This window comes from Zootermopsis nevadensis, unplaced genomic scaffold, assembly GCF_977971745.1.
Source record: "Zootermopsis nevadensis isolate Lab colony 2312 unplaced genomic scaffold, Znev_1.0 Znev_ptg000013l, whole genome shotgun sequence".
NCBI lineage: Eukaryota > Metazoa > Arthropoda > Insecta > Blattodea > Termopsidae > Zootermopsis > Zootermopsis nevadensis.
This window is the reverse complement of record NW_028259145.1, coordinates 4,494,540-4,519,307: the sequence shown is the minus strand read 5'-3', so window position 1 is coordinate 4,519,307 and position 24,768 is coordinate 4,494,540. Positions and strand designations below refer to the sequence as shown.

The following is a 24,768-nucleotide window of genomic DNA, read 5'->3' as shown; positions in this document are numbered from 1 at the left end:
CTACATGATATATGTCAGCAGCAGACTCTATCGCAAATTAAACTCGCGTGACAATACTTAATTTAGACACTCTATACCAAATTTTATATAAATCGGTACAGTAGATCTAGTTTCAAAAAAAACACTCAGAGAATCCATACCTTCAAATTTTAATCCCATATGAAAATTAGATGAAAATACCAAACACCTTTTACTAACTTATGTCATTTCACAAACAGCGTCAAATTACGAGCGAAAATGTTAATGAAAGTCATGAGGTAAAGGATTTGAAAGGACGCTGTAAGGTCGAAGTGACCATCTCAGTATTCTATACTATCATCCTTAGCCAGTAATCCGACTGAGATACAAGTCTAGAGCGTTACCACTCACCAACATTATCAGTCACTCAGCGTCATTGCCGAGAATTCGGGTCCGAAGTAAATTATATTTTCCAGTCGCTTCCACATCAAAAATTCGTTCAGTCACCATCTTAATTTTACTGACCTTCAGAACTTTGTTCTATAATTCTCCGGGATTTTCTACACCAGACGTACCAGATGTACAGGGTGTTCCAAAAAGATGCATACACTGTCCCCGCCGTTCGTCAGCTGTAAGGAGACGAGGACATGTGGTGACAAGAAGACGGGGCACCCCCAAATTACCATCGTGATATCTGGTCCTTTCTTGGCAACACTTTCCCAGACCGATACAATCTGTTGAGTACCCCCCACGTCGTTTCTTGTGGGATTAAGTGAAGGACGCGGTGTAGGTGGCCGCTTGTCAGTCAGTTGGTCACCCCTCTCAGCTGTGCCACGAAGCTAACTCTGGCCGTCTTTAACACCTACTAATTTACTAAGTAGCAATGCTGACGAATGAAATGGTTTAATTTATTAACATGTCTTTATTTCATTCAATGAATGTGTATACATCTTTTTGGGACATCTTATATTCTCCAACCTTCCTGGAATTCTGTAACGTCATCGGTCATTTTCTTAACCACAAATAAATATCTCGCAACCTCACTTCGCTCTGTTACTCAATTTAAGCCTTTCAATCGAACCACACAAGCTTACAGAATCGCCTCACTAGGTAATTTATACACGTTCACCACTAACCATTACCAATATAAGCGCTCGGAGCAGGTTACTACAGCGATAACGCTTTTGATTTTCACCTATTACGGAGAAAACTAGTTCGTTCATAGGAAAAACATCGTCCATTCGTTTTCTTAGATTCATCCAGGCAAAAGCTTGCTTAGTACCTTAAAGTTGGCTACGACAGCTTCCTTGAGCATTCGTCACAATTCTTCATCCACTATCGACTCGTCTAATCTCATTCAACCCAATATAACTCCAGCTGTTCATGTATCTAATGCAATAAAATAACCTGTCGAACAGTTGCACTATTTGTCAGCCCAGTGAACAAACTGAGGGCGTTTGAGAAAAAAGTGTCGAGGAGAATATTTAGGACTCAATAGGGTTAACGAAACAAAGATTAAAAAATCAGGAGATTCGTCATTTATAACGTTCGTACGAGGTGCGATCGGAAAGTTTCAACACTGCGCGTATAAAAACCCGTACACTTAACTCAGGTATTAAATTCATCCATCACCCTCGAAGTAGTTCCCCTGGGAGTGAACACAACGATCCCAGAGCCGCTGCCAAGCCTGGAAGCATCCCTGGAAATCTTTCTTTGTCAGCCTGTCAAGCACCATCTGCGATTCTGCCTGAATCTCTTCTATCGTCTCAAATCTCTTTCCCTTTAGCTGAATTTTCATCTTTGGGAAGAGGAAGAAGTCACACGGAGCTTAGAAAGGAAGTTGGGGTCGGTTCTTGCAAGATCTTTGAGCTCCTGACAAACGAGAAGTCAGTCGATTCTGCTTCTGGTCCTCAGACAGGATGCGTCGCATGTGGAGTTCTTCCTTTAGAATCAGCTGACAGGTCCCATAGCCTATCCCAACAATGTCGCACAAGTCGTTGATGGTACGACGTCGATCTTCGTGAATGGCCTGCCGAATCTTCGTAACATTTTCGGGCGTTGTGCTCGAAGATGGTCGTCCAGAACGCTCGTCATCATCGACAGAGGTTCGGCCATTTTTAAAACGTGAATGCCACACAAACGTTTGTGCACGACCCATTGCGGACTCCCCAAATGCTTGCTTTAGCATTTCATAGGTTTCCGTAGCCGTTTTGGCGAGTCTTTGGCAAAATTTGATGCACACGCCATTCCGAAATCGCAGGAGGGTCGGTGTAATGCACTACCAAAACGCCCGTAACTAAGAAACAAATGCTAATTCGATGATGCCGGCTGGCACACTGATTCACTATGAATGTAGGCCGCACCCCCTAGCGGCAGAAGCTCGTACTACATCCGGTTCGCCCTCTATTGACACAGTCTTGAAACTTTCCGATCGCACCTCGTATATTCGTAAATCCTGAAGAGACTACGGCGAAGATGGAATAATAATATTAAAATGTATCATTAAAACAAATGGGGTTAAAGACTGAATTGAACTGGCTCAGGATAATTCAGTGAAGGGCTTCTGTGAAAACAGCAATTCAGATTAAGATACCATAAAAGCAGGAATTCTGCTGGCTGGCACATTCAAGGAAACCCCTGCTCCACTATGGAGTTAATAAACTAGGTTGTAATAACCTGTCTCTCAAAGCTGTTCCGATACTTGGATTTAGTTATTACACCGTAAAGTGTTTTGTTCAAATCGCAATTTCATGTTAAAGCCTCAAATCCTTTTCTCGGTAAAACCTGCTCTTTCAAGGGCAGCCTGTGGTCTTATACGCAATTAGTATTCGCTTTGAAAGTTTTAACCCACTGTTCCTTTTATCTGAACGTTTTTTTACGTCAAAAGCTCAGAGTTTGAAGTGTCGAGTTATTAACGAATAATTAATCGTAAATCATATGGAAGTTAGCGGTCATGACCTAATTCAAGGTATCATCCTTACATTTTCCTGGAAGGACTGAGAAAAACCACGGAAAAACTTTAGTCAGAACAGCTGGTTCCCTGGCCGACATCTTAAACCGGTAGCTTCCGAATAGATGCAAGGGTACTAACCACTTGCCCCCAAATTCGGGACGGTGGTCGAGTTCCCACGGGGGACAATTCCACAGAAACGCGATGTTTTCTTGTAGGTGGGAACGGAAAATACATGTGCAAATGCATTATCAGCTGAAGTGGCAAGCACACATGTAATAAGGGCAAACTAAATTATCAACGAGGCAACGACACACATGTCAGGGACTGATGGCTAGAAGTCAACCCTGAAAGTCCTGCGACCGAATGTATGCAAAACAGGTTTTCTTCGTTTTACTCAGTTCTAAAGCAAATCCCTCAACGCTTCCAAGCTTCGAGTTTCTATTGCATGCTTTTAATGTAGTCCCCACGCAATAATTTAACTATTCTGTATCGAAATTGTGTGATTCCCATTTCGGCCACCAATTTCCTTGTCTTTTCAAACTATCTTTCATCAAACATAGATTACGCTGTCTCTATCCATAGAAACCACTTCTTACCATCCTACCGTCTTCACTTACATATCGCCTTTTTTTTTTATTATTTAGTGTTCTGTCTGACGACAGGTCCATATGAACAGGGTCCTTCCATCCTTTTCTCGGACTGGGACCTGTTCATATACGTTCTTGGCAGATGATCCAGAAGTTGTTTGCCATTGCCTTCTTCTGTGTGTGAATGGAGTAATTGTTGGGATGCCACGGAGGAAAACTCCGTGTTGCCTAGACCACGGCCTTGCCCAACACAAGTTATAAATTCGGGCACCGCCGGGAATCGAACCCGAGACCCCAGGATTACAAGGCCAGCGTTCTAACCGCTAGACCACCTCATCTTATTATTATTTAGTGTTCTGCCTGACGACAGGTCCATATGAACAGGATCCTTCCATCCTTTTCTCGGACTGGGACCTGTTCATATACGTTCTTGGCAGATGATCCAGAAGTGGTTTGCCATTGCCTTCTTCTGTGTGTGTGTGAATGGAGTAATTGTTGGGATGCCACGGAGAAAATTCCGTGTTGCCTAGACCACGGTCTTGCCTTTATCAGATGGAAAAGTAAGAAAGATGAATAGAAAATTAGAGCTAGGGAAATGAATAGTTGGAGAAAATGCTGAAAATTAACAAGGACAGATCGAGTACAAAACTCAGAGATGAGAAGAGGATTGGGTGTCGATACAGACATAATTAAAAACATTGAAGCTAAAAATATTGGTAATTCTCGAGTTTTTTTAGACATAATTCTACTGCACATTTAATAGACTACAGTGTAGTGTAAACATAACTTTTATATGCACTGCGAAACAAAAAAGAAATCGTGTGACTCGTTTTATTGCGGTGGTCTGGAACATAACCCGCTAATCTCCGAGGTATGTCTGTATATAAATGTAATGTAGTTTGGAACAGCGTAATACTGCAAAGCTATTTCCAAACACGTTACACAGAAGCCAGCATTTCGTATTGCAATGTCATTTCACATGCGGTCTACTCAAGTCTAGAGCGACGTTTCTGGAAGTGAGGTGTTAAATGACAGAAGTACGAAAGCTTTAAAAAACGTCTGCTGTCACGCGTTGGATTTCCTTTTCAGCGGTCAGGGACAACTGAAAAGAGAATCTGTTACTCATCGAGGTTTGAAGTTTAAACATTCAAAATTTTAAGTTTGAACCATAAGCACTGTAAGACAACTAAATTGCCTCACCCAAGCAAAAGACGTTAAAAATGTTTCTCCATATTTCGTTAAAAAAAAGTTTTTCATACAAACAACACCCCCCCAGGGGGGCGCGCCCCACACTTTGGGAACCTCTGAGCTAGGGGGATCTACTAGCGAGCGGCAGAACTTCATCGCTTGTCTGACTGTCGTCGTACTTAGAGATTACAGACTGAGTAACGCGGCCATAAATTTCAATTATATATGATCTTATCGGGTCCCGGGATGAACACCCCTGCTTTATTTCTCAGATTCGATTTGGCCCCCTGCCTCAAAACACGTCCGTTCAGGTTAGGTTAGTTGGGAAACGAGAATAATAATGTCTGTGAAATGTGTCATTTTACACAGTTTATAAAATTATATATGATATATTAAGTATATATTAAATTTTGTCCGTCTAATCACAATAAATTCCTATTAAATATTAAAATATTACAATAATTAACATTTAAAATATTTAAAATATTAAATGATGTTCTTTATCGAAATATTCGATTTACATTAGACCATCATTTTTCATGTTTCACGACATGTTTCAGTTCTTAAAAGAACCATCCTCAGGTGTATATAATTATATAAAGCTTCAAAACGATAACTAATTCAAATACAATTTTCATACATTATGCCAGCGTACATTTTTGTCAGATTTTTACCAGATATTAAACGATGTTCTTTTTCAGATTTTTACCATCTTATAAAATTATATAAATGTAAAATAAAGTTGTCCAACTATGCGCCATGTAGGCGCTTGGGGGGGGAGGAGGTATAGCTCCTACTTATTCTTGACCTCGGCAATATATAAAATTATATATCTCCACCAAATATTTACAAAAATTTCTCCATTAACCAAGATGGGTTTTTCCCCTTGCAGTAACTTCATACTTTGCCCGTGAAAAAGCTACCCCATTCTCACTACCCATCGTTTGGCAATTGCAGACGCGTGTCGTGTGTCTGGTACAGTAAGAAGTTCTGATTGGCCAGTTAACTGATCCGTTGTGATTTCTCTGCCATTTAACATGCCGCCATGTACACGCCTACATTACGTTCAAGAATTCTGCGAATTCAAAGCTGAGAAACCATTAAAACGTTTATTAACTAACGAAGAAAGAAATTGAAAATAAATAATGAATTCGCAAAAGTATTACTGTAGTACAGCATGTCAAAGAGAGTCTTAAGAATCAACGTGACATCTACGAGGTCCCTTAGAAGGATTATTAATTAAGAGCGTAATTAACGAAAAAACATGTCATTTGGAAACGTCAATTACGTTCACTATCAAATTGCTTTTAAAAATAACAGCATCGATTTTAAACAATGTTGCTTAAGTCTGAGGTAAATTATTAGGGACCTCGGTTTTAGGTGGACCGTCGGTCTTCTGCCTTCGAAGCGAGGATTGGACTGGCAGAATTTGTTCAGGATCGTTGGCGCCAACTTCGAAGGGCGAAAAGACTGATATTGTTCACGGACTAGGATACTATTCTTTCCTTCCAAATGCGCTCTTAATAACATACAAATCCAGACAGCAAACAGGAGATTATTAAAATGAAATAGATATCACAAACAATTTACGCCAATTAAAAGCTCAGCTCATTCTAAATTTGTTACTCAGTTAGATACCATTTATTGACAGTGCATCTCACCATACGGCAAGATTCAGACCCAAGTAACTAGCAATGGGCGATATAGAAATATGCATTTCAACTGAAGCATTCACATCGGAAAGAAAGCAATATCGATTTTAAAATTATCGCTTACCGACAGGGGAAATGTTTTGAAAGCAACTTCTCTGCCATTTTGCCGAGTGATATATTATTATTATTATTATTATTATTATTATTTAGTGTTCTGTCTGACGACAGGTCCATATGAACAGGATCCTTCCATCCTTTTCTCGGACTGGGACCTGTTCATATACGTTCTTGGCAGATGATCCAGAAGTGGTTTGCCATTGCCTTCTTCTGTGTGTGAATGGAGTAATTGTTGGGATGCCACGGAGAAACCAGGGAAGCCCCCGGAGGAAAACTCCGTGTTGCCTAGACCACGGCCTTGCCCAACACAAGTTATAAATTCGGGCACCGCCGGGAATCGAACCCGAGACCCCAGGATTACAAGGCCAGCGTTCTAACCGCTAGACCACCTCATCTTATTATTATTCAGTGTTCCGTCTGACGACAGGTCCATGTGAACAGGATCCATCCATCCTTTTCTCGGACTGGGACCTGTTCATATACGTTCTTGGCAGATGATCCAGAAGTGGTTTGCCATTGCCTTCTTCTGTGTGTGAATGGAGTAATTGTTGGGAAGCCCCCGGAGGAAAACTCCGTGTTGCCTAGACCACGGCCTTGCCCAACACAAGTTATAAATACGGGCACCGCCGGGAATCGAACCCGAGACCCCTGGATTACAAGGCCAGCGTTCTAACCGCTAGACCACCGTGGCTCTACGAGTGATATATATATATATATATCCTATCTCAAGGTGTAGGACGAGTGGGGGGGGGGGTTGTCTGTTGTGGCTTATTGCATCATCCAATGAATCATCATGCCTGAAGCAGATCATAGTAGATATTGTGGCTACTGATAAACAGCTAGCTATAAAACTAGTGAAAATTGTAGGATGTGTGGTATGCAATAATCATTACACTCACTCGAATTTTCACAAACTAGCAATCTGCTTCGAAGTGACTGTACAGGCGATAAGACACCGTCTATTGCCGGCCGCTTGTCACTAGCTGCTTTGTGAGAATCGTGCTTAATGCCCAGACGTACTGCAGCAAAGCGGAAATTAGAACCTGGCTATTGTAAGGGAACATCCCATTTTGTGATTCTATGCTAAAAGACCATCCTCACGATCTCATTAAAATAAGAGAGTATGTCCTCGACGGGGTGTTAGTACAATATGGATACTTCGCTTTGCCACCTTGTAGTCGCAGCCTAAAACAGTTGAAAAATTCTGGGCGAATGTAAAAAATAGCGGGTTACAAACTACGTTCAGATTTAAGGACGATGGATTAACACGTGACGAGAGCAGTGCGGCAAATTTGACAGTCGAAATTCCACTAAATGTACACGAAAGAGAACACAGTGATGGAAATCTGTTTGTGCGACATTACTACAGCCATGGTTATGGCTCGTCCTTTATGATCATTCCCCGTTCTCGGCTTTACCAAGTTCACCGGCCAATTTACGTTGTGCTTCCAATATACAAAGTTAACACTGCCCTACGATGGGTCAGTCAAACCTTGATCGATTTAAAATCGCCAGAAAACTTCCGCCAGTCTGCAGGAAGGCAGACGTTATTACTACAACGATCAGAATAGCATGACTCACGTTTTTATTACTGCAGACAGTGGCTCTCAAACCAAAGGCCATCGGTGGAATTATGTTACCGTAATTTGACTGCACCGCCAAGGTGGTCTAGCGGTCAGAACGCTGGCCTTGTAATCCTGGGGTCTCGGGTTCGATTCCCGGCGGTGCCCAAATTTATAACTTGTGTTGGGCAAGGCCGTGGTCTAGGCAACACGGAGGTTTCCTCCGGGGGCTTCCCCGGTTTCTCCGTGGCATCCCAACAATTACTCCATTCACACACAGAAGAAGGCAATGGCAAACCACTTCTGGATCATCTGCCAAGAACGTATATGAACAGGTCCCAGTCCGAGAAAAGGATGGAAGGATCCTGTTCATATGGACCTGTCCTCAGACAGAACACTAAATAAATAAAATTGACTGTACTGAGATGGATTACCGACTATTGCAGCTCCCGCTAGCAAAATCTCATGACAAGACTCATCTGCGGTGACTGGAGATCGCGTCACCGCGTTCACTTTATGATTTTGAAAGCTTTCATTGTAAAGCGCACGGCACAGGTGATAAATAAATCAGCTGGGAATAAACACAGCAGCCCATCGCTTATTTGTACGAAATGACGATCAATACAAAGATGGAAATTTTGTTTATGACAAATATTGCACAAAACAGTGTACATAAATTATTGATTACGTTTCAACTTATGAAGTATATTTTTATCCCTTTTGTGACAGATTCATTTTTTATAATTATTGTATGAAAAACAACTTCAGTATTACACAGTTAAAGACAAAAGTAATATCCCTTTCTAAGCACCGCATAATCCAGGCATACAATCGAGACGTCAGTACCGGACATCCATGATATGGTGTGAACAATCATCTTCACGCTCCGGCCACCTTACTACCAAGCAAACGTACATCGGTGACCATCTACTCGAAACAGGGCTGCTACAGACTCCATGTAGACGTGGTTCTGAGAGTTCTTAACCCTACCTCCGTGAAATCATATTCTGTTGTACGGTGATAAGATATCGAAGTTTTACGTGCAGCGAACGTGACGACCGAGCACTCTTTTAACGCGGTTAAAACGGAACCCGGACACATATTTCTAGTGGTTTTCCTCAGTCCCACACAGAGCTGGTTGCTATTAGCTGTAAAGTGACTGACTTGTATTCGGGTAATATTAATGTGTGGAAGAGGAGTTTCTGGAATGATTCGAGCAATGAAAACACCGACTCATTAATTGTAACGATGCACAAGGAGACTGCTTAAAAGCTGACAGCGACCACTGGTGTGTGGGGGGCATTCCGGTAAATCATGTGTCACATCTCGTATTTTGGGGTATGATTTTAATTTTTTTAGTATTTTGGGATTAAGTTATCTTTTAGAAGGGGTACCTCTGACCCACGTAGTCGCTCTCCATACAAATTGTTACCAGTACATACTGTGAACCAAAATTATCCACATATGAGCGTTTCCTTAATTAGACAGGATATAAACAGCAGTTTAAATTTGGATTTGTTTATTGATAAAACGGGAGAAAAAACATCAATTTTCTATGGACTTTTGAAATCGTACAATGAAACATGAGAATTATGGGACACCAAATTCAGCCAGTTTTTTAACGTGCTCTTCTTAAAACTAAATACACTGTTGGCCTCTCTGCAGAGGATGGCGCGATGTTATATTGATGAAATGTTTATTGATCCGCTGGATGTTCAGGCTTTATCTTATCCGTCAACATCACCGCTCCGGTAAATCAGATGAAGGAAAACAAGTTGAGTCAGGGCTCCTAGTGTTCTCTTTTCCTGATGCTGACCTTTCTAGTGCATTTCACGTCACAGCTGAAGGAAGAATTGCATTCTTCTTGTCCACGCGGTTAGCAGCTGATCTCCTCTCTCTCTCTCTCTCTCTCTATCTGTCTCCTTTACTGGAGAGGCTCTGAGACAAGATTCAAAGGCAGGTTTATGTTTACTATAACTGGTACACCTTCGAAGATGAAGACAGTACGTTTCTCCAAAACACTGGTGTGTGTCCATACGACGGCGTCTTCAGCGCCTTGAGAACCACGAATCTCATTCAAGAAACTCGTGAACGTTGTGCCACTCAACCACGAGAGTGCATAAACCTCTGACGCAGATTCTAAAAAGAGCTATTTTGTGGCGTAATCATGGTTTGCAGTTCGTTCACAAAACTAAAGTCTATTGTTGGGTCATCACGACGTTATGTATTAACACAACAAGGTTAATTACTCGGTATATCTTTAACATAATGAAATCTTCTCGGGCTACCATAACATAATGAATTCTTCTCGGGGTACCATACCATAATGAATTCTTCTCGGGGTACCATACCATAATGAAATCTTCTCGGGGTACCATACCATAATGAATTCTTCTCGGGCTACCATAACATAATGAATTCTTCTCGGGGTACCATACCATAATGAAATCTTCTCGGGGTACCATACCATAACGAATTCTTCTCGGGGTACCATACCATAATGAAATCTTCTCGGGGTACCATACCATAATGAATTCTTCTCGGGCTACCATAACATAATGAATTGTTCTCGGGGTACCAGCCGTGTAACGTGGCTTAATGTAGAAAATACCAACATATCAAGAACCATCTTCGTCCTCGTCCTCAGGGTACTGTCACTCTGAGGACGAGAATGAATATGGTTCTCGAAACGTTGGTGTTTTCGTCATTCACCCACCTTGCACGGCTGGTACCCCGAGAAGAATTCATTATGGTATGGTAGCCCGAGAAGAATTCACATACTTAGTCGCCGTGAAAGCTTCAGGCCACACATTTTTACCACTTAGGAATATTCGTTGTTCGTCGCCGTAGGTTCAGCCTAATGGTACTTTGTGCAATGACAGAATCATTTTCGCTTTCCACGCCACAAAATCTACACAAACCCTCACCGTAGTTTGGATTCCTCAATAAATCCAGTTACACTACGGAATACTAAGTTATGGCACTTAAAAACAGATCACGTTTGATTTCAGCCGCATTCTTTACAGTTAATCACTCACAAATCATTCCAGCTGTCGGCGCTATATGTCCTAAGTAGTTAAATGACCAAACTATCCATCTATAGAGCCGACTTTCGAGCCGAACACGAAGTAGGTATGCGAACTGAAGCGGGATGTTTGACCCCAATCCATCAGTCAATCCTTCCATCTGACGACATGACCGTCTGCTCAGACATATGCCACTGACGCACGGAGCTGTTGCATCCCCGATCTACCAAGAAAGGCCAGAGAGCATCTGCTCAGCACAACGCCAACTTGATTATTCTGGTTTATTATATCTGTGAAGTTTCTGAGAAAAACAGGAAATGTTCAGACTGACATTACCGCAGAAAGGCAGGGCTCTTCAACTGCTCGGTGCAGAGGACGGAAATCTCACACAGAAATAACTCATTTAACGGAAATGTTAACGTATCAGAAATATGAATGGCCGGAAACCATCAGCGTTCCCGCGCCATTTATAAACTTTCAAACGGATTTTTAAGTGTGGTGTGTAATAAAATGAAAGCAAAATTAAAATATCAGTTGTTCGCAAGATTTCTGTCCGTTGCGGTCCGTAACAAACTCTGCTTTGTACGAAGCCACGTGTAACCAACTATAACTGTTCCCGAAACCAGCACTTAAAACTAAAGGTACAATTTGGCTGCACGTGACAGAGACAAGCGACCGAGCCAGGCGACAGAGACGGGAGACGGACATATCGCAGCTTGTCGCCACACACTTTTGAGGTGACGACCGAGACATGCGGCAAAGTGTTTGTTTTCTTTGTTTTGTTGAGACATACGTGCACATATTCTGTGGAAAATGAGTACAAAAATGCTTTTAAAAAGGTTACTCGAAGAATAAGAAGAAGATGTGTTGCTGTGTTATTTGTTGCGAAAGAAACAAAGAAAACCTATGAGTTCAATATTCAAAACCAGACGCGAAGAAGGATCTTTCTGTCGGTGGTCAGTGGTCGGTTTTCTGCTACTAATTCTACCAATTGCTCATCTTGGTCACCAGTAAATTTAATTTCTGCCATTATTTTACTCAACAACACACGTGCTGCCTGAGCCCGTCGCGAGACACTACTGGTCCGAGAGCGGTCTCCTGTGCTTTGTCTCTGTCTCGCGCTCGTAATTGTACTTCATACGATTGTACATAGAGCAGACAGGAAGCGACCAGTCTCGGTCTCGCAATTCTGTCGCCTGCCTCGGTCGCTTGTCTCTGTCGCGTGCAGCCAAATTGTACCTTAAGATTGGTACAGATCATGTAACGTGATGGGCGGGATATTCAGCATGCAAGGGAAGATGATAAATTTGCAGTTTCCTATCATGAAAATGGCTCAGGTCAGTGACGGCTTAATAAGAGGCTGGAGTTCCTCGGACAGCTGAGCGACTATTAGTTTCTTCAGACTGACTCTGCTCAATGGAGTTATTTAGCTGAGATCTGTAACTGTATGCAAATTATATCTGGAGACGATGTTCCTTACATAATCTCCATTGAAACGGCCTATCGCGTCTCCATCTGATCTGACACCGTCAAGCGAAATCTGCGGATGACACCCAACGTGACGAACAAACACATTTCATGATTTACTCAGTCTTTCGCCATTTCTTTACTCGTAAATGAGCAAAAATTGAGTTTCTGAAAAAAATAATGTCCCTCGTACCCCACGTTAGGTACGTAAGGGTGTATTACTATTTGGGCTATACGATATTTCCCATAAGAGATCTTGTATACTGTGCCTTATCAGCTGTAACATTCATTTGTTGAAGATACAAATGGGGCTGTTTCAAAGCTAATAACAACACAAGTATCAGACTGCATTAAGACAAAATATTTTCGTCGTATACTGTTAAAACGTTCCCCAGATGTTCCAAATAAAAGTTTCAGTTCTTCATAAAGCGCACGTGTTGCGTGACGATCTTGTTTTGGAGAAAATCGACAAACATCCAGACATGGATCGACGTACTGGATCTCCCCTTCTGCATTCATGTTACACTCAGTACACGTAGGAAGTTTAAGTGTTGAATTTTACGTGCGAAAGCAACAAATAATCCTGTTAACATGAACGTAACTCCTTTTATATTTCTTTTCTTGTGTTTTATGTATAAGAGTGTACCGTCAGGAAGAAATGTTTGCTTTTTCGTGTAATAAAGTGTCAGTTCTAAGTGTAATTAGACTATACAAACTAATATTTACCAATTAGCTGGTCAATAAATCCCCTCCATTTTTTAAGTAAACCGCGAGTACGTCATCGTGTAAAGAAAAACACGCATGGCCCCTTCCGAGGTAGGCAAATCCAGCGCACAGCCCCAGTCTCTTCAAGATTAAAATAAATTCAAGATTAAAATAAATTCAAGATTAAAATAAATTCAAGATTAAAATAAATTCAAGATTAAAATAAATTCAAGATTAAAATAAATTCAAGATTAAAATAAATTTAAGATTAAAATAAATTTGAAATTAGTGTCTTTCTCCGACCAAAAATTTCGTGTTTATTTCCGACTTCCTCATACGTGTTGCATGCTTCGCCCCCTGTAATTATCATGTGTTTGATCGTCCTGATATACTGGTGTAGAGTTCAAATGATATAACCCTCGTATTCTTATCTCTGCTTAGATTATAAGACGCCTTACAGTCAATTCGCGTTAAGTAAGTCTTACACAATAAGAACACGGAACACGGAAACATTTAGTTGCTATGGCATGGCGCCAATTTCGACAGTCACTTGTTATTACCATGAAGAAGCTCGTTTCTATGATACAGTTACACTTAAAAACGTTTATCCTGCATTATACCAGCACGGCTCTGAGGTTTCGTGGCATCACCAGTTCAGTATTACCCTCGGAAGCCAATGGATCATGAACGTTAACACAGGCTAAGGTATGACGACATGGAACATACGAAAAAAGTGTATTAAAATGCTACAGTACGTCATGACATACACAAGAGTTCTTCTGGAAATATTTAGTTAAAAAAGACTGATAAAGGAATTAATTCAAATCCCGGTAGGAAATCAGAACACCAATGTAATAATTTAATTAACTGATTTAATAATATAAAGGATTAGCTCATTATATGTACCAGAAAAAGCATGTGTGTGAAGGAGACAAAATACAGCCCAAGTTAAAAAGAAATTTTTGGAAAAAGTACAATTTTTTACTGTGGAATCCTACGAAGAAATTCTTAATTAACGAGAATGTGAGAAACTGGATTAACTCAGTACTTTCTGAAGGTATGGTAAAATTTGCTGGCAAAGCAGATCAGTCACAAGAAGAACGTCCTTTCGGTCTGCAGTGTAATCCTTGAACAAAAGCCATCGTCTAACCATACGAGGTGCGATCGGAAAGTTTCTAGACTGTGTAAATAGAGGGCGAACCGGATGTAGTATGAGCTGCTGCCGCTAGGGGGTGCGGCCTACATTCATAGTGAATCAGTGTGCCAGCCGGCATCATCGAATTAGCATTTGTTTCTTAGTTACGGGCGTTTTGGTAGTGCATTACACCGACCCTCATGCGATTTCGGAATGGCGTGTGCATCAAATTTTGCCAAAGACTCGCCAAAACGGCTACGGAAACCTATGAAATGCTAAAGCAAGCATTTGGGGAGTCCGCAATGGGTCGTGCACAAACGTTTGTGTGGCATTCACGTTTTAAAAATGGCCGAACCTCTGTCGATGATGACGAGCGTTCTGGACGACCATCTTCGAGCACAACGCCCGAAAATGTTACGAAGATTCGGCAGGCCATTCACGAAGATCGACGTCGTACCATCAACGACTTGTGCAACATTGTTGGGATAGGCTATGGGACCTGTCAGCTGATTCTAAAGGAAGAACTCCACATGCGACGCATCGCAGCCAAGTTTGTGCCAAGGCTCCTGTCTGAGGACCAGAAGCAGAATCGACTTCTCGTTTGTCAGGAGCTCAAAGATCTTGCAAGAACCGACCCCAACTTCCTTTCTAAGCTCCGTGTGACTTCTTCCTCTTCCCAAATGAAAATTCAGCTAAAGGGAAGGAGATTTGAGACGATAAAAGAGATTCAGGCAGAATCGCAGATGGTGCTTGACAGGCTGACAAAGAAAGATTTCCAGGGATGCTTCCAGGCTTGGCAGCGTCGCTGGGATCGTTGTGTTCACTCCCAGGGGAACTACTTCGAGGGTGATGGATGGATTTAATACCTGAGATAAGTGTACGGGTTTTTATAGGCGCAGTCTTGAAACTTTCCGATCGCACCTCGTAAACGAGCTGTAACGTGGTGGTGCAGTCTGAAACTGAATCCCTCGACTTCAATGTCAGGATTATCCAACACAGCTTAGACACAGACGTCCCCTCCACTTACTTAATCCCTTCTGCTGGAATATCAAGTCAGACTCGCGATACAAGGTACAGTCCATTTTGGCCAACACAAGAGTTGCATTCGTAACCATTTCAAGTAGCCTAGATTCATTGTCGTCAACCGACGGACCCAAGGTCTTGAAACCTGAACTTTCAGGTCACTGCCTCCTTGATCACGTATCGTTGCAAAACTTATTTCTTGTACTTAGCTGAATACATAATAGCATTTATTTTCATTTTGCAGTACAAAAGCACTGAAAATCTGCATCACCAGTTCCCCTTCCAGACAAATCAGCGTGTCGTTTAAATGATAACACAACGGGTTAAGTCTATGGCATTCTCTCGTTATGATTTTCCGAATAAATACAAATTATTTCCTCAAACAGCTTCAACCGACTGACCATTGTAATGGAGATGGGTAATGTTTTCTTTGATGCAGAAGCCAAGTTACTAAATATTATTCAAAGGAGTTTGTGCTTCAAAGCAGCTAATCAGAACTTTTGCAGTTGGGCTTTACTTAGAGACAAGCGTTCTCACGTCAACCATTTTTAAATGCGACGAATGACTGATTATGTGGTCCAGGGTCGTATCTGAATGTTGGTACCTTTACGTATACAGCCAGTCAATAAATTCTCAAGATTTCGTGAAATCCCAGAAATTTCATCACCGTGTTCACAAAAGTAAGTCATCTCATTTTATCCTGAACCACTATAATCCGGTATTTCTCAAAGATACATTCAAATATTATCCTCCCATATACGTCTAAGTCCTGTCGTTTAAGTTTTTCCGACCAGACTTTTTCATGCATTTTCATTTATGTTTTAATGACAAATACACATAATTTCTCATGAATGATAATATTTAGAGAGGCACTATGAGAAGGCCTCTGGCTCCAACTCAAGAGGTAACTGGTTCAAATCCTGGCGTAGATTAGGTACCTAGACCTCAGATTTTTTGGTTTTTCACAGTCCCACAATTCAATTGAAAAAAGTATCTAAATAAAATGCTGCCCACGGTGGTCTAGCGGTTAGAACGCTGGCCTTGTAATCCTGAGGTCTCGGGTTCGATTCCCGGCGGTGCCCGAATTTATAACTTGTCTTGGGCAAGGCCGTGGTCTAGGCAACACGGAGTTTTCCTCCGGGGGCTTCCCCGGTTTCTCCGTAGCATCCCAACAATTACTCCATTCACACACAGAAGAAGGCAATGGCAAACCACTTCTGGATCATCTGCCAACAAAGTATATGAACAGGTCCCAGTCCGAGAAAAGGATGGAAGGATCCTGTTCATATGGACCTGTCGTCAGACAGAACACTAAATAATAATAATAATAATGAGATTATATGAATGTCATAAATGTGTAAAGGGTGGTTATCGTTCAAATCAAGAAACATATTTAAGTCTCCTCCAGAGCTTAGATTCTACAGATCACTTCGACCGTAAATTAAAACATAAGCAATAGAGCCAAGTAACTCATATCCGTGTCCTATGTAATGCCTGTCCTCTGACCTTACTTTCCTTCGTCAGGGATATCCAACCGTCCTTTATTAAAACGAAACTTTGTTCCGAAACAGACAGCACTAAACCTTATCGCTAGGGACTAGTTTAAAGTCTGATGAGTTGAAGTGTTGTTTGTTCCTCTAAAAACTTCACTTCCCGCAATGTTAATTTATTGCATTTGCAAATATTTTATTACGAAGTCAGTCGTTCTGTACAGCACACACTTCAGAAGTCAGAAAATATTTACCTTTTATTTTTAACTTTTACGAATCAGGCCTCTTCAAACTCAGAAATACTTCTGGCATTATCCATGTGTTTACATTTGGTTTTACATCTTGGAACGGTGTTCAGACCGCCCGCAGGTCCTATGCTTGCACAGGACAGCACAACACAAACATATTTCTTCGAATGGTATTCGATCACACGACCTCTGTGTTCGAGCGGTCAAGACCCTTGCCATAGTCAGTGTTTTCGTTGAAGATGGCTGTCTTCTGGGTTGTTGTTCCGTTAGTAGTTTGGTAGAAGTTCACCGACGTTTCGGAGGTGTTTTCTGCTTCTGTCATCAGAGCGATGAGTCATCTAAGACTCACCGCCGTGAAAACCTCAAATCATTCTGTGTTTTACTTAATATTAACCGAATGGGAAAAAAATGTGTTGAATACAGTTTGCAGAACTTAATAGTGCGTCGTATGTTTATGTGAAACTTTTATGAGAAAATTTTTAAAGAAAGACGACTTTAACGGAAATCTGGAGTTTAGAATTGACTGATGCAAAGGATATTAAAATTTGTTGCCGAAAATGTTATTGTGGACGCCCGGTACCAAAAATGTCGTCAAACGTCTTTACGTGCGGGTGTTTGGAGAGATTTTCGGAACAGATATGGAACCCCACCTCCATTGATCGCTTATTTTATGAAAAGGAGTTGTAATTAAAAACTAAGCCTATGTTACATGCAACGTATGGAGATACGGTAAAATAGCATTTCGTTAACTTCTATATTTATTGCTTATATGTTTACTGCATTTCTAGGTCTACTTATATTTAGTAGCATTTTATTTATTATTATTTTTATTTTGTGTTCTGTCTGACGACAGGTCCATATGAACAGGATCCTTCCATCCTTTTCTCGGACTGGGACCTGTTCATATACGTTCTTGGCAGATGATCCAGAAGTGGTTTGCCATTGCCTTCTTCTGTGTGTGAGTGGAGTAATTGTTGGGATGCCACGGAGGAAAACTCCGTGTTGCCTAGACCACGGCCTTGAGTTTATCCATCTTTGTCCTCATCTGAATCATAACCACGTTATGTGGAAAACTATGAATGTGTAAAGGAACAAACAGATCATCGTTCGCAAAAAGATAATATAAACGGAGTGTCTACGGAACATCAAGGAAAGAACGATCAAAAAGTCATTCAAGAACTCAGACCTGGAATGTAACGAAAGCTATTCAGAACCACAAGTAACCGACGGATAAAAGACAGAAGTGGAGGTACAGGAAGAAAGAATAAATAAATAGCTTTAACGCAATGTCAATGCCACAAGACAAAGAGAAGAAATTATTCTGAATGGAAAAAAAGGTGTTAACTCGTCAAAAATGTGGTTTTCACGGCGGTCAGAACATTGTTCTTATTCTTCTTATGCTACTGGCGCCGTGTAAAATCGTCAGTGGACATTAATGTGTCGGAGAAACATCTTCAGGGCTGAACATAGAGATTTATGAGTCTATACTGTGCCAAAACCTAGAATGAAAATATCATCAAGGCATTAACACGTTTATTTCGCATCGTAAAATACGTTGTTTTATATTTCAGTATTCTACAACAGAGAACAACAGGTTTGCCGTATTTCACAATAGTGTATCTCCACAAATTCAGTGAATCGCAGTGGCGGTTCCAGGGTAGTAGTCTATATCAGTGGTATTCAACCTTTTCTGTTCGCGTACCCCTAGATATAATTTCTCTTCAACTTTGTACCCCCAAAGTTGTTGGTGTATAATTCAAGTTATACGTAGTATATAATCTACATCTAAAATAAATTAAATAAATTACATTACTGATTATTCAGTGTTTATCACAAAATAATATATATTTTTTTTAAATTTCACGTGACCCCTAAGATGTCTTCGCGTACCCCCAGATATAATTTCTCTTCAACTTTGTACCCCCAAAGTTGTTGGTGTATAATTCAAGTTATACATAGTATATAATCTACATCTAAAATAAATTAAATAAATTACATTACTGATTATTCAGTGTTTATCATAAAATAAATTTTCTTTAAATTTCACGTACCCCCTAAGATGTCTTCGCGTACCCCCGGGGGTACGGGTACCCCAGGTTGAATACCACTGGTCTACATCACGATAGCAGTTCCCCCCCCCCTCCTACAGTGTATTACAAAGTAAGGAAAAATATTCATGACGTAACTGAGCCCTCCAGTTGGGTCTCCGACAAATGTACCCAAAGAAAGACAGTACCGAATGCATATGCAAGCCTTAAGAAGCACCTAATAATTCAATTCGCTTGAGATTGGATAAAAAAGCTCCTTGCATTTCGGTGTTTTCTGAATTTACTCGAATGAAAACTTATCAACTAAACGTCTCTTAATAACAGACAGGTCTAAAGGTCTAATTGTGGAAAAACGTAAACTGACAATCAAAAGGAGTCCTATAGGGTCATACTTTAATTACCCGTAGAATACGCTCCTAATTAACGAGTTTATGATAAAATTAAAATAAATTTAAACAATATTGGGAAGGCGTCCTCTTTGGATTACACCAAAGTCCAAAGCTGCTTCCACGCCACATTTTTTTAATGTTATCAGAAAGTCAAGACCAGTGACGTCATGTGGAATCCTTAACATCCTCAAGCATGCGCAGACGATTATGAATAATGGCTTCATCATCGTCTCACCTCACGACTTCTCTCATCCGCCATGTTGTTTTCATCAATTACAGGAAATTAAAAATTACGATGTTAATTTGACCTCAAACAGCATAACTTCCAAACAAATTTTATGAAAATCCCATTGGATAAACGAAGGACTTGTATAAAATTTCTAACTTAAAACCACCCAAAACACGAGAAGAATAAGAGTAGAATAGAAGACTCGACGCCCTGATGATGGAGGCAGCAAAGACCTCTGAAACGTTGATAGACTTCTACCAGACGCAACAACCCAGAAGACAGACACACCGATGTGAAAAACCTCAAATCCTACGAATATGAACGAATTTGCAATGTCGTAGCTTATTTTAAGGCGGTATCCGGACATCGTTCTAGAGAGACCAAGGGAAATCATCAACTTCTTTCAGGTTAGTAGCTCTACCCGAAAAGGAATCTTCTCGTTCTGTACCACAGAGAACGATATCGTAACCGAAATGCAGGTCAACTGCTTCATTTTGCTCGTTCGCAGTTTTGTTGACCGCGTGGGGTTGATACCCCACGATAGCTCCAGATTCCGAAAGTGCGTGGTTTACTGACGACTTTATTTCTGAAAATTCTGCACACCGGGAGTTAATTTTAGAGTTTGTCACAAACGTATATTCAATATGACGTATTACAAATGTCTCCAACCCCTCTGATTATCTTCATCTGTGTAGAGGATGTATGAAATGGATTTGGGAAGGACACCATAAAACCAAAATCCAAATAAACAAGAAATTAAGAACAGGTTAAATTCGGGAAGTGTTTGGTACCGTTCAGTTCAGAATACTTGGTCTTCCTGTGTCTTGCCTAGAAGAAGACTGGATACACAGCTTTCATCTTTACATGATACTCTGATCTCGCGGGCACTAGAAAGCTGGATAAAGTACATAAATTCAAAATTTGTAAAACTCCCAAAGGTCAAATTTCAGGTTCTCAAGGACACAAGTGTAAAGATGAATGTATTTTTTAACATGTACCGTATAGTTTGACAGATTCCGAGAGACGTTTCAGAGGTCCTTACTGCCTTTATCATCAGGTTGAGATGGGTGACTGACCATTTCACTCAACGCCCTAATGATGGAGGCCCTCGACTTATTTTTCCCCAAGAATAACTGGCAAGAATCTGACCTTGTTTTGTACAAATATGTTCAACTAATAACTTTTGTATCTAGTTATAAGCTTTAAACCATGTATACCATGCAGTGTATTGATATATAAAATCACGCATTTAAACAAAACTGTTTACACTTCAAAAGACACTTTGTGTGACACTAAGTTTCTTTTCAAGTACAAACAGTTTTGTTTGAATGCATAATTTTATATAGTTATACGCTATTTTTGAACTCGTGTTGTCTTTGCAAGTACCCACATGATATAGACGTAAAGACCCGAGTGATTATGTATGTGCCTTCCTTCATTCCTGAGGTTTGTCCTATTTATGTAGCCGTGGGTTTAAATGTAACATTAAAATAACATGAGTCCAGGACTCATGTCGATTTGGCGGGAAACACGTGACGCGAAAGGTTACTCTCACGCAGTAAAGACGTGGACTGATGTGGGAAACAAAGCATTTGCTCCTGGTAAATGACATGGAAACAGTAACTCAGTTCTCTAGAAAGTTGACAATGTGGTTTTACAATTGCCCTATTAAATAACTCGAACATATACACAGGTCTATATTATTATTTAATTCAGGTGAATCACGAAGAAAATACTTTCTGATATCCTGCACATTTTTCGCCTCGGCCTACGTACCAAGTAACAGTGAACCAACTGCCTCATTCAATTCTGTCTCTTATTTCGTTATGGTCGTGGAACGAATAGATCAGTCACGGACTTCAGCATTTGAACTGCTTTTCGGCTGTTTCTAGTACATGTATAGTGACTTTTTTTTATACAGCGCAGCTGCGAAGTACATTTGCCTCGTGTTGTGGATCGACCCAACTTGGACGGGGTGTCACGTGACAAACGTGACACATTGTAGACTATTTTACCACAGTTAGTGACTGTTCTCGTGTTGTTTTGGGACAAAATAGTTCTACCAGAACCTCACAACAAAAATCAATTACGGTTAGGAATAGTTCTATTTTTGTTACGCGCCATCTTGAAATTAAAAACAAATATTTTCCTTGTTGTTTCGTGCACACATTTCTGTCGCGGAATTTTCAATGTCCGTGTTTCTGACATTTCATTTTAATGTATCACAAAGGCGTTAACACTTGTTTTAAACCAAATTATTATTTTTGTCCGCTAACAAATACAAGCCAAAGAAAAAATTCATTAATATTAACCAGAAACACTTAATAAATAATTAAAATAATAGGCTGATTCAATTATAAGCAGAAATATAGCTTTCTACGACTACAAGGTTTACATTCAGGAAACAAATATCCATCCGCTGAATATGACAATGGAAATTGAACTACAAAAGACTAGGGGCACGATTCGACGACTGTAGATTTTCGGTCTTTAGTAAGAGGTGATATTGTTGCGTCATATTGTGATGATTATAATTGTTTATTTTAACCGTCTAATCACAATAAAATATTTTATTAAATATTAAAATATTATTACTAAAATTAACATTTAATATTTAAAATATATATTAAAATGATGCTCTTTCTATCGAAATGTTCGATTTACAATTAGAGCATCATCATTTTCACGACATGTTTCGGTTTTCAATGAACCATCTTCAGGTGTATAATCGATATAAATTCAAATGTAATATTCTAAATGCAATCCTTCGTCAGATGTCCATTAAATATCGTAAAGTTATCCTCTTCTAGATCAATTGTACTTTGTTATCACATTCAATGTTGTTTCGTAAATGTATGTATATTTTAATATTTTAATATTTAATAAAAGGTCTTTAGTTAGTAAAGTTGTCTCTAGTTCGAAACCAAGCGCGGCAAATTCAGGCGCCGGCCCAGTTACACATAAGACAGCAGAACGAATGGGGCAGGCTGCCCTGCCCTGCCCCACTGTGAATCGAACCATTGTCGTTCAGCCCAAAGCGCAGTAAATCACCTCGATGAAATAAGACATAGATCCTTCTTTCGGAGAACAGAAGATATACGAATCGCGGTTCCGAGCTATTGATATCACATAATCTCGTCCATTAACTTACATAATGACGCTGTTCGTTATGACGTAATATTCCAGCTGGTCATAATATTGAGTTTACCGACTTGTTTCACTTCTTACATTTCTAATGGCTTTTGTTTGTTTTCTTTTTTTAATCACTAGCCACGACCTTTGTTTTCCATGTCTGAGAACGTGTTATCTAAATTACATGCTTACATCTGTTCCTACTTGTAGTTCAAAGCCAACAAACTCTGCGTGCTAGCCATTGTGATACAGTCGGTATTAACAGTATTGTGCACAGGCACAACGAATAACACAAAACAGTTTTTAATTAATTTTACGAGTGTGTCATTCATTTTAAGTAACAAGGTCGCATACTTGATTGACCCTTATTGAAAGCACTAAAACAGACTCTTCTGAACTTGTTTCTGCCTTCCTTCTCGACAAGTACTACAGCTTATTTAATATACCGTAAACAATCCTTCACAGTTCTCCACAAAACTATTCTCTGGAACGTTCCTACAATTAAGGTATAAATACTTATATTACAAACATAAATAGCCCATACCTTAATTAGAAACAACAACCGGCTTTCTGGTATCATTCGTCATTCAATTGTTTCTAGATACGGGGGTGGGGTGGGGTAGGGTAGGGTTTCGAGGGTGCGTATAGAGAGGGTTGATTAAATACAGCACACAAACGGTTGAATGTCCTCTAAGCCACTACTGAGTTTTACTGGTTCAAACTCGCGGGTGGAAACAAAGAAGAAAATCGAAAGAAAAATTCGCAATGATAAAAAGCATGAATAACGTACAGAACGAAAATAAATGGGCCTGTCTGTCTACAAAAGAATATATATACATCACAGGCACAAACAACGGACACTGTAAAAAGAGCACAAGCCTGAGGAAGAGAGGAGATAAGTACATATTTTTGTTCTCTCCTACCGATCGTTTCTTCCAAAGAACTTGACGGTTGTTTCGCATCTGTTTCTGCTGTCATCTTACCATGGTTGTCATCTGCATCCATGCCGGTTGTAGCGCCATAATTCGGAAATGAATTTGGATCTTCTGATTTGGTCACCTTGAATCGTTCTGACATCTTGAATAGTCAATAAAATGTTTCTCCTGCCACAAAAGTGAATTCACTCACACACACACACGAGTTAACATCAACACACAAGCCACTCGAACTCGCACAGACCACGGATTACCAACAACAGCTTGCAGCTGATATCTACGGCCACCGCTATCAAATCTCTAGCGCTACAAACGCTTCAGGCAGTAACTTCGCTGTAAAACGTCATGGCATTCTGCAACATGCCTCATGCTCGGCTTCCTGTGATATTCGAGAGATATTGACTGCCCGCCATCTAGTGGCAACCAGGCAAAACGAACCAAGCTGTACGTACACTTTAATTGTTTTAATGCTGTACTGACTACACAGATTCTCACACGCGTCCTAGATAATTCTCATACCATTATTCACACACGTCACTGGTTGAACAGCTGACTGCGAAGCTGCAATACATAACCACAGATAGTTATCTGTTACCACCCATACAGCTGGATCAATTCATTCCGCCATTCTGTCTGAAAACGGCGGGAAATTATAAACTCAAGTTGAATGGTCTCTCTAATTGTGAAGAAATAAACACTTCGTATATCAAAACATATATTTATTGTTCATAAAACACACATTTTAATACCAGGGTGGAGGTAAGAGGGATGCAATATCAGTAGGATGTAAACATTTGTAATGAGGAGCCCTGTTATATGTTATTATTATTTTCTGATGACAGGTACATTGATTTTGTATCATTAACCTAAATACAACACCTAGACAGAATTTTTAAAATCTAAAAAATTAGATAAAGAGATGAA

At 40.2% G+C, this 24,768-nt stretch overlaps 1 protein-coding gene across 2 annotated transcripts in view; it reads right to left on the bottom strand.

Annotated features, from left to right (window-relative positions):
* Positions 1-24,321, bottom strand: part of kcc (solute carrier family 12 member kcc) — a 412,357-nt gene extending 388,036 nt beyond the window's left edge. Inside the window, exon 1 of one of the 2 annotated variants that reach the window (XM_087348454.1) lies at positions 23,833-24,321. In XM_087348454.1, the coding sequence (XP_087204580.1) occupies positions 23,833-23,986 (154 nt within the window). In that variant the 5' untranslated portion in view covers positions 23,987-24,321. The remainder of the gene's footprint in view (positions 1-23,832) is intronic. The other variant, XM_087348456.1, reaches the window with a different exon arrangement.
* Between the last annotated feature and the right edge of the window lie 447 nt (positions 24,322-24,768).